This window comes from Sorex fumeus, unplaced genomic scaffold (genome assembly GCF_029834395.1).
Source record: "Sorex fumeus unplaced genomic scaffold, SorFum_2.1 ptg000098l, whole genome shotgun sequence".
Lineage (NCBI taxonomy): Eukaryota > Metazoa > Chordata > Mammalia > Eulipotyphla > Soricidae > Sorex > Sorex fumeus.
This window is the reverse complement of record NW_026606155.1, coordinates 21,802,938-21,812,643: the sequence shown is the minus strand read 5'-3', so window position 1 is coordinate 21,812,643 and position 9,706 is coordinate 21,802,938. Positions and strand designations below refer to the sequence as shown.

Sequence of the window (9,706 nt, the reverse complement as noted above, 5' to 3'; positions counted from 1 at the left end):
CTTCCTGCTGGGTGTTTATAGTGCGGGAAATAATTGGTAATATTTGCACAGATGTGCTGGCATTGCAGTTCGTCACGGGCACCTTCACCCAGGGGACCCTTCCTACCTCCAGCCTTTCTCTGGCAGCCCGAGGAACTGCAACCCCCAGGCCTCCCAGGAGACTTCTCTGGGAGGTGCAGGCAAAGTGCCCCGGGCGTGCCAGAAGGAAGGGGTTGCTGCCAGTGAGCAGAAATGAGGAGCCAGAGCGCAGGATCCCCAGGAGGGTCTGTTTCTGGGGGCTGTGGGCAGGAGAGGGGAATGTTTAGCTACTTACTCGTTTCATTCCCTCCTGCAGAGTCTGAATTTGCAGCTGGGAGGTAGGGTAAGACGGGGATTGGGAGCAGGATTCTGGGTCCTGGAGTTGAGTCTGTAGAGCCTTTCTGTCCTTGGGAGGGAGGGTAAGGGTGTCAGGGTAGGAAGGGGAGCCCAGCCTGGAGTCCAGCAGATAGTAAGGGGGGGACCGCAGAGCAGGCAGGGCTGGGGTGGAGGTTGGGGGGAAGGATTCCTCACTGCCGTGGTCCCTTCTTCACCTGGCATACGTGTGTGCTACACGAGTGTGCCCACACCCACATGGGATCTGTGCACTTGTGGGCTGTCATGTGTATGCCCGCGTGCATGACTGCACGCCTACGTCTGTGCACAAGTGCATATGCATAGGTATGCACAGTGTCCCGACCACACACACATGTACATCATGACTCTTTGTGTCTTTTTTTTTTCTTTTCTTTTTGGGTTACACCCGGCGATGCACAGGGGTTAGTCCTGGCTCTGCACTCAGGAATTACTCCTGGCAGTGCTTGAGGGACCATATGGGATGCTGGGAATCAAACCCGGGTTGGCTGTGTGCAAGGCAAACACCTCACCCACTGTGCTATTGCTCCAGCCCCGACTCTTTTTTGTGTCTTGGTTTGGTTTTCCCTAGAAGTTGAGTCCAAGATGGGAATTCAGGTGTTTTGTTTTGAGGCCATGGCCATACCTGGTGGTGCTCAGGGCTTACTCCTGGCTGTGTGCTTACTCGGGATCACTCCTGGCAGTGCTCAAGGGACCATATGGGGCTCTGGGGATCAAACCTGAGTTGGTGTGTGCACGGCAAAGCACCCTCCCTGCTGTATTATTGCTCTGGCTCCAGGTGCAGACAGACTTTAGTTATTGGCTCTTAGGAAACAGAGGAAGAAGATGAAGAGCAAGGCAGTTGGTCTCCGGGGGAACATGCCTCACAGAAAGGGCTGCCTTAGCACATGAAGCTCAACCCTTCTGGGGAATCCTGGAGCTTCTCATATCCCTCGGGCAGGAAATCTGGGGCTTGTCCAGCTGCCCCTATTTGGGACTGGCTGGTGTCTGCTACCAGGGCTGGGAGCTCTCTGATGCCTATGACTTGTCCTACCTGTGGGCAGGAGTTTCCAGGAGGCAGCCTTGGGTGTACAGGTACATGCCAGGGGTTAAGATGGCATCCATGGGTCTGCTGCTGTGTGGCAGGCATGGCGGCTGCAGAATGCCCAGGGAATGAGGCCTTCATCCTCCTGCGGCCACAGCAGTTCCCAAGCCCCCTTTTCTGTCCTAGGAAGGAGGGTGGGGGTGTCAGAGATAAAGGTGGGAACTGGACAGGAGGGTGAGCACAGGAGGGTGAGCACAGCCCGGAGTCGGGGAGACAGTGGGATGGGGCCACAGAACAGGCAGGGCTGGGGTCAAGCCTCAAGTCCCCTTGGGCTTACCCCATTGGAGAAAGCCCCCGAGCGGGGACCCCCGAACCCTCCATCACCTCTCTTTCAGAAAGGCGCGTTCCATGATGATCCGGGATACGCAGCTCAGCCCCGTGTTCCTGCTTAGTTAATGAGCTCAGTGGCCGTTGTCTCTCAGCCCGGCGTGGCAGCCTGCCCACCTCCTCTTCCTCAGTTCACCCGGAGCAACCCCTCCTGATGTCCATGGACATCTCTGTCTCGGGGCTGGTCCCCTTTCTCCCCCCGCACGTGCTTGTATATGCAGAGCTGTCTTTTCTTGGGGGGGGCGGTACACAAATGTGTTTTGGGGGCATATGTTGGTGCCAGGGATGGGAACCCGAGGCTCCCACAGGCCAGTTGCCTGCGGGACGCTCCAGCCCTTGGAGCATCTCCCGGCCTGGCTCAGGGGTGCCTTGCGGACAGACGCCTGGTTTGAGGCCACCTCCTGGTCGTGCAGCACAGAGACCAGATGGACAGAGAGGGACTGTGGCTTAGGATTCAGACCCTGCAGGCAGACGTCTGGGAGCCAGGAGGGAGCCGAGAGCAGCCTCAGGGAAGTGGGGCTCCCTCGGGACTCTGACCCTGCGTTTTTTAATCCTCAGAACTCCTGGCAGCTCTGTGGGTCACAGGACTCATGACTCCCAGGCTCTAAGGCTCTAAGGCTCAGAAGGGCTTTTTCTGCAGGTGTCCCTGTGTGCCCCCCACACAGACACCCCATCACCCAGGGCCCCTGGGGCCTCTAGCCCCCTGCCCACACAGACCCAGATCAGAGGTAGCTCTGTTTGTTTTAGGGGGTGGGTTTGGGGCCATATCCAGTGATGCTCAGGGGTTACTCCTGAGATCACTCCTAGCAGTACTCACTCAGGGCATACTGCAGGGTGTCAGGGATAGAATCTGGATTGGCCATGAGCAGGGAAGTGCCCTACTCACTCTCCTATCACTCTGCTCTTTGTCTCTTTGTCCCCTAAGAAGGCTGCCGGACCATGACATGGGGAGGGTGGTGGGTCTCGGAGAAGAAAAGGAGGAAGTGGGGAGGACAGAAAGAGGCCCAGAGGAGCCAGGGAGACAGTCAGGGGTTATAGGGTGTGACCCCAGCACTGCATGCCCCATGTCCCCAAGAATTCCAGGTGCAGCTCCCCTGAGCACTGCTGGGGGCTGGCTCTGGTGTTTGCAGGCACAGCAGGGCCCGAGCAGCACCATTTCCTCAGGCCATTGTTCTGCACTGCTGGCCTGGCTGGCCATGAGCACCAGGAAGAGCCCCTGGTCTCCGGAGCACTGCTTGGAGAGTCCTCCAACAAGAAAAAGGGAAGGAAGGAATGAAGGAAGGAAGGAAGGATGGAAGGATGAAAGAAGGATGAAAGGATAGAAGGAAGGAAGGAAGGATAAAAGAAGGATGAAAGGATAGAAAGGAGGAAGGAAGAATGAAAGGAAGGAAGGAAGGAAGAGCCAGAGGGCACCAGATGTTACAGAAAGGTTTATTAAAGGGAATATATACACTATTAGGATGTTAAAATACTGCCCTGGGCCTGGGGAGCTTCAGAGGAGGTAGGGGTGAAGGGGGTCTGGGGTGCTGGGTGAATCCTTCTTGGTGTTTGGGTCCACCACCAGGACCAAAGCAGGAGGACAAGGAGCAGAGAACAGGGTTCCCCAGCTGGGGCCCCACGGGCCTGTCCTGTCGCCCACAGTGACGCCTCTGAAATTCTGAGTGTTCCTGTGACTGGGGGTTTGACAGCAGCTCTGAGTGGGATGTCAGTGATAGAGTTCTGGAGCTCCGGAACTCCCCCCCACCCCCCCAGCACTAACCACGCAGCTTTCAGAGGTGGGAGGGCATCACTGGTCTTCGAAGTTATCCAGTCGGAGTCTCTGACGCACCCAGCGAGGACTGGATCAAACTCAGGTTGGTTCCAGTAGGACACCTGGCCTGCCACCAGGCCCCGAGGATGGCTGTCGTTTCGCTCAGGACACAAAGGCTTCTAGGAAACCTACCCCCTTAGGTCAGCGCTGTCCCCCAGGGAGGCCTCCTCGAGGACGTGTCCTTAGCACAGCTGCTTGCGCAGTGGCTCGGTCAAGCTCAGTCCAGTGTCCCTGTCCTCATCTGGAACTCACCGCAGCTCCCCAGTGCCAGGTGTCAGGCCCCTCCTCCGTGGCTGGGCTGGTGACACCCTCTACCTGGGAGGTGACAGCTCAGGGCCGTGAGGTGAGTGCAGCAAAGGTTGCCGTGGGCAGGGGACAGGGCACGGGAGTCCCAGAGTCTAGCAGTCCCACAGCCTCTGTCTTTGCATCTGCCTCGCACTCCTGCAGTCTCTAGCCCGAGATGCCTCTTGTATCTCTAGAAGCTTCTCTGTGCCCACAGGAGAGGCCAGCCTCTTGCAGAAGGAACCAGGGAGCCCTTCTACCTGGCTGGGGTCTGGGCATCAGGGGGCCAGAGAGAGGATCTGGGCAAACTCAACTGTACCCAGGGTGGAGACACCTCTGGACCAGAAGCCCTGGGTCAGGTGCCCTGACCGCAGCACCCTACCCCCATCTCTGAGCTGCTCCTTTGCTGTGTAGAGGGGTTGGGCAGAGTTGGGTGGTAGGCTCCCGGCAGACAGAAGCCCCTCTAGTGAATGGCTGAGCTCCCAGCTGGCCTCCAGCCAGAGGGGGCATGCGGGGGTGCCCTGCTGGGTGTCCTGCTTCCCAGCATAGTCCAGTGGGGAAGCGGTGACCCCTTGCCTGGCCCCAGAACTGGGGGACATGGGTAAGATGAGGTGATGGGAAGCCTGCAGGCCCCCCCAACAAGGCACCCTCAGGGGTGGTCTTCAGGGGCTCCTGGAGCATCTGCAAGCCCAAGGCCCGGGGAGCAGGGGAATCGGATGCCAGCTCCTGGGCCCACTAGCCATGACCGTTCTGCGACATGTAAGCTGCCAGGGCCACCACCACAGCCACGTAGAGTCCGGCTCCCACCGCGATGGAGAGCATGGCCAGGAAGAGCGCCCGGCGGGAGGTGGTGCTGGCCAGCCGGAAGTCCCCCTTGGAGATGGCCTTGCTGGTCTGGGGAGAGAGACATTGTGATGGCAGTGAGCACCTTATGCCCAGCCAGGGACCCCAGAGCTGTGCTGCCCTTCAGTGTGTGTATGTGTTTGTGTGTGTGTGTGTGGGGGGGATATAGCCAGTGTGCAGCCCCCAGGAGCTCTTACCCCCTGGGAGAAGTAGAAGGCAGCAATCCCCAGTGGCCAGAAGCAGCAGAGCATGGAGAAGATGGTGAGGCCCAGGTGGTCCCTGGGGGGCAGTGTCAGAAAGTTGTCTTCACTCTCGCTCTCGGTGGAGGTCACATCACTCTGCAAAAAAGGAGTGGGGTTCTGTGGGCCGGCCCACGATCCCACAATGGAGGGCTTGAATAGATATAGACAATATATCTATTTTTGTCACTGTCACTGTCATCGAGTTGCTCGAGCGGGCCCAGTAACATTGTGAGACTTGTTACTGTGTTTGGCATATCGAGTATGTTATGAGTATCTTGCCAGGCTTTGCCGTGCGGGCAAGATGCACTTGGTAGCTTGTGGGGCTCTCCGAGAGGGGCGGAGGAATCGAAGGCGGAGGAATCGAACTCGGGTCAGCTGGTCGGCCACATTAAAGGCAAACACCCTACCCGCTGTGCTATCGCTCTAGCCCTTATCTATTAATAATATTTCTTTTTAAATTGAATCACCGTGAGCTACATCTATAGATAACATTTGATAAAGCTGAGCTCAGTAACAGATTGGTTATTGCAAGGATTGAGGGGAGGTAGTGATTAAGAGGACAAACTTCCAGTTTGGGATATAACGGGTAGTTGTGGTGCTCATTTAGAATGGGGTGGCTTGGGCCATACCTGGCTCTGTGCTCAGGGATCACTCTTGGTGGTGTTCAGGGAACCATGTGTGGTGCCAGAGATTGAATATGGCTGGCTGCATGCAAGGCATGCAAGGCAAGTGTGTTGCCTGCTGTACTCTCTCTCCCGTGGGGTTTGTAGTAAGCAGTACCATATTATCACGTGAACGTTCTAGGAGAGTAGATCTTAAATGTTTTCACTGCAACAATGGCAACGAATAATGGTGATTATAGATCCATTTGGTCTCTCTGAACTTGGCCATTTTAGAGTCTACACACAAGTGAGATCCTCCTTATTTCACTACATAACTTTTGTCTTTATATCTCTGACTTATTTCTCTTAGCATGATGCATCAAGCTTAATCTTGTAAATAGCAAGAGGTCATTAATTTGTATGGCTGAATAATATTCCACAGTGTATGTGTGTACATATGTGGAAGGAGATATATATGTGTGTGTATATATATATATATATAGTCTATATAATTGTCTATATGCATCTATGCATCGACTCAAAGTCTTTTTTGTCGGGGGAGATCCACACCCAGCAGTACTCAGGGCTTACTCCTAGCTCTATGCTCAGGGATCACTCCTGGAAGTGCTCGGGGGACCAGATGGGGTACTGAGGATCAAACTCAGCTTGGCTGCAGGCAAGTCAAGTATCCTACCTGCTTTACTACCTATCTGGCCCTGATATTTAATTTTTGTAGAGAAGGATATCTTCATAACATATTGTGGTAATTACAATATGTACATAACCACATCACCTTAATCACCTTAAGTTTAACCAATTTTATGTATCAACGGAAAATTACTCAATAAAGCTGGGGAAAAAGGAAAACAAGAATAGGGGCACACTCCATTTTGGAATCCCTGTACCCCCAGGCTGGCTTACCAAATTTCTCTTTGTTTTATGGTTTTCTCTCTCTGCTCATATTCCCTAAGTAAAACTATTTTACTTCACACATATAAAAATAAGTCAGGAAAGATCCATGCTTTTAAAAAAAACTAGTCAATTTACACTAGTTTTTAAAAATATAGACTATCTGTGTTTCTTCTCCTTCTCCTTCTTCTTCTTTTCTTCTTCTCTCTTTTTGGGTCACACCCAGTATTGCTCAGGGGTTACTACTGGCTCTGCACTCAGGAATCACTCCTGGTGGTGCTTGGGGGGAATATAGGGGATGCCAGGGATCGAACCTGGGTCAGCAATGTGCAAGGCAAACACCCTACCTGCTGTACTATCCGGCCTCTCTCTGTGTTTTTTCAAGTGTATATAATATCTGTGTCAGAAATGCAGGATTTTCAGTAACATCAGATTTCGGGGCCCTAATCTAGACCTGCTAGAGCTCAACATTTAGAGTATGGGTTCAGGAATATGCATTTTATTTCCATTTTTTTGGGTGGGTGCACACCTGGCAGTGCTCAGGGCTTCCTCTTGACTCTGCACTCAGGAATCGCTCTTGGCGGTATATTGGGAGACCATATAGGATGCTGGGCATCGAACCCAAGTGCTTGCCTTGCAAGCACCCTATCTGCTTTATTATCTCCCCAGCCCATTTTTACTCTGTGTTTTTGGGTTTGGTGGCCACACCTATCAGTGACAGTGCTCAGGACTGAGTCCTGGCGGTGCTGGGGGTGGGATGGTGGTGGCAGGCACCATGTGGCGCTGGGGATTAACATGGTAGCATGCACTCACCTCCTCCTCTCCCTGCTCATCTTCCTGACCCTGCAGTTCCTCTTGAACCCCGTAGGACACTGTCTGGATGGCGACCTCCTCTTCTTCCTCTTGGTCAGCTCCTGCCGCCCGCTCCAAGGGCCCGGCCTGGGGCTCTGTGCTCTCTGTGAAACTGGTTTCGCAGCTGCCAGCCCTGGGCTCCTTGGCCTTGTCCTTCCCCAGGAGGCAGCTGGGTCTGTACCAGGCCTCCACGGCCAGCTGCAGGGACCCTGGGTCCAGGAACTGGTGGGCGCGCGCAGGACCGGCGCCCCCCAGGAGGTAGGAATAGAGCTTCTCCTGGCACGGCCAGCCTGGCGAAGCCTCAGGGTAGGGGTAGGTGCCCTGAGGCAGCAGTGGGTTCTCCAGTTCACTCAGACTCTCCATGGTTCCAGGAGCTGCTCGGGGGAGGGACGCAGGGAACGGCTGAGTGGTCTTCAGAGAGCCCGCGTGGACAGACACGCAGACCAGCTGGAAGCAGGGTTGGAAGCGGTGACAAGAGCGGGCTCTGCGGGCTGGTGGGGCTCAAACTGCTGATGCCCCTGGGCCAGCCTCGAGCTGCCCAGTGCTCTCTGTGCGTCCTTGATGTCCTTGGTGCAGCTGCAGGTGGTGGTGATGGTGACCTCAGAGTGCCAGTCATTCACGTGGCCTGTCCACACACCAGGCAGGCAGGGGCCAGCCGCAGGAGGAGGAGGAGGAGCTGCTTTGTCTTCTGAGAACTCACGGTGTGAAGATGCCTGCCCCAGGGGAGAACAGAGCAGGGGGTGTAAGAATTTGGGGTGTATCAATGTCTCTTTTGCAAACCACAACACCCAAGAGGAGAGAGAGAACAAAAGGGAATGCCCTGTTACAGAGGCAGGGTGGAATGGGAGTGGGTGGGGGGTGGGAGGGATACTGGGATCCGTGGTGGTGGGAAATGGGCACCGGTGGAGGGATGGGTATTTGATCATTGTATAATTGAAACCCAAGCACAAAAATCTGTAAGTCTACAACTGTACCTCATGGTGTCTCACTAATAAAAATTTAAAAAAATACATCAGCTAAAAAAAAAGAATTTGGGGTGTAAGGCTTGGGGGCTGTGTTCTGGGGATGAGGGGGAGCACACTCATGCGGAGGCGGGAGGATAGGAGGACAGAGAGGAGACCGAGACTGGAGGAGGTGTGACGGCTCTAGGGCCCACAGGGATAGGGATACGGGGAGGGGACAGAACTAGAGTCCCTCTGAGGTCTTTTTTAAGAGGGTCTTACTCCTAGTGGTGCTTAGGGATAATTCCTGGATCTGTGCTCAAAGATCACGCCTGGCGGGGCAAAGGGAATGTCAGGGATAGAACCTGGGGTGGCCACGTGCAAGGCAAGTGCACTACCGGCTATACTATCGCCCCGGCCCCAGCCTCTCTGAGGTCTAAGCCAGCTTCTGGGGTCTCAGAGGGGCTGACAGGCTTAGAGCTAGTTCTAAAGCCTTAGTTAGGGAGAGACAGGGAGAAGGTGGGGTGTCTGTGACTCCAGCAGAGGCTTTTTCCTTTTTGGGTCACACCCAGAGATGCTCAGGGTTTTCTCCTGGCTTTGCACTCAGGAGTTACTTATTCCTGGCGGTGCTTTGGGGACCATATGGGATGCCAGGGATTGAACTTGGGTCAGCCGCGTGCAAGGCAAACCCACTGTACTATGGCTCCAGCCCCCAGCAGAGGCTTTGCCATGATGTCGTGTACATGGAGCATTCCTGGGACTCAGTGGCAGGGGCTGGAGCACATTGGAAAAGTTTTTTGGAGACAGAGAGAGGGCCTATGGTCAAGAGGGTGACTAGGTTGAGGGAGGAGTTGATCTAGGGTGGGATGGGACCCCTGTACCCATCATATGCACACAGCCGCCTGCATTTCCTATACTTCAGGCTAATTTCCCCTGATTTGGGGAGTCCCCATGTGTGCTCAGGCCAAATGGTGCAACCCCAGCAGCAAGCAAGGAGGGGTGAGGCTGACTTTACCTCTTGCAACCCACAGAGTCCCCCTACAGCTCCTGGGCTCCTGGGAGCATCATGGACTCAGGGCTGGCAGACTGGAGGTTGGGGACTGTGGGGCCTGGCAGGTAGAAGTGGGGCACGAGAGGAGGGGCAGGCAGATGAGGCGCTTTTCACCCCTCACCCCTGCCTGCCCCAGGCTCATCACCGAGCTGGAAGCTATTGGGGCATCACCTGGGCCCCAGGATGGGAGTCAGTCCTGGCCTGCATGCTGCTGGCTTGTTTCCCTGCCCTGCTGGCTTTGCTGAATCCTGCAGAGGATAACCCCCGCCCGCCCACCCCCAGGGTGCTGAGAGCACCCAAAGGAATGGCTGAGATACCCATTTGGCTGAGATACCTCCATGCAGGCTGGGGATGAGGACTGCCGTGAGCAAAC

At 55.1% G+C, this 9,706-nt stretch overlaps 1 protein-coding gene across 1 annotated transcript; it reads right to left on the bottom strand.

The window, feature by feature from the left end:
* Positions 1-4,430: 4,430 nt before the first annotated feature.
* Positions 4,431-7,781, bottom strand: SYNDIG1L (synapse differentiation inducing 1 like). The gene is made up of 3 exons (XM_056133895.1): positions 7,303-7,781; positions 4,934-5,074; positions 4,431-4,787 (listed from the first exon to the last, which is right to left on the bottom strand). Exons 1-3 carry the CDS (start codon positions 7,702-7,704, stop codon positions 4,629-4,631), a joined length of 702 nt encoding a protein of 233 aa, XP_055989870.1. The 5' UTR covers positions 7,705-7,781; the 3' UTR covers positions 4,431-4,628.
* Positions 7,782-9,706: the final 1,925 nt, after the last annotated feature.

What these genes read in the sequence shown, in the direction of transcription:
- SYNDIG1L (XM_056133895.1), bottom strand. Translation starts at nt 7,704, where the DNA reads ATGGAGAGTCTGAGTGAACTGGAGAACCCACTGCTGCCTCAGGGCACC. An exon ending in ATGAGCAGGGAGAGGAGGAG is followed by an intron (nt 5,075 to 7,302) that starts GTGAGTGCATGC and finishes CCTTTTTTGCAG; the next exon opens with AGTGATGTGACCTCCACCGA. An exon ending in CCTTCTACTTCTCCCAGGGG is followed by an intron (nt 4,788 to 4,933) that starts GTAAGAGCTCCT and finishes CTCTCTCCCCAG; the next exon opens with ACCAGCAAGGCCATCTCCAA.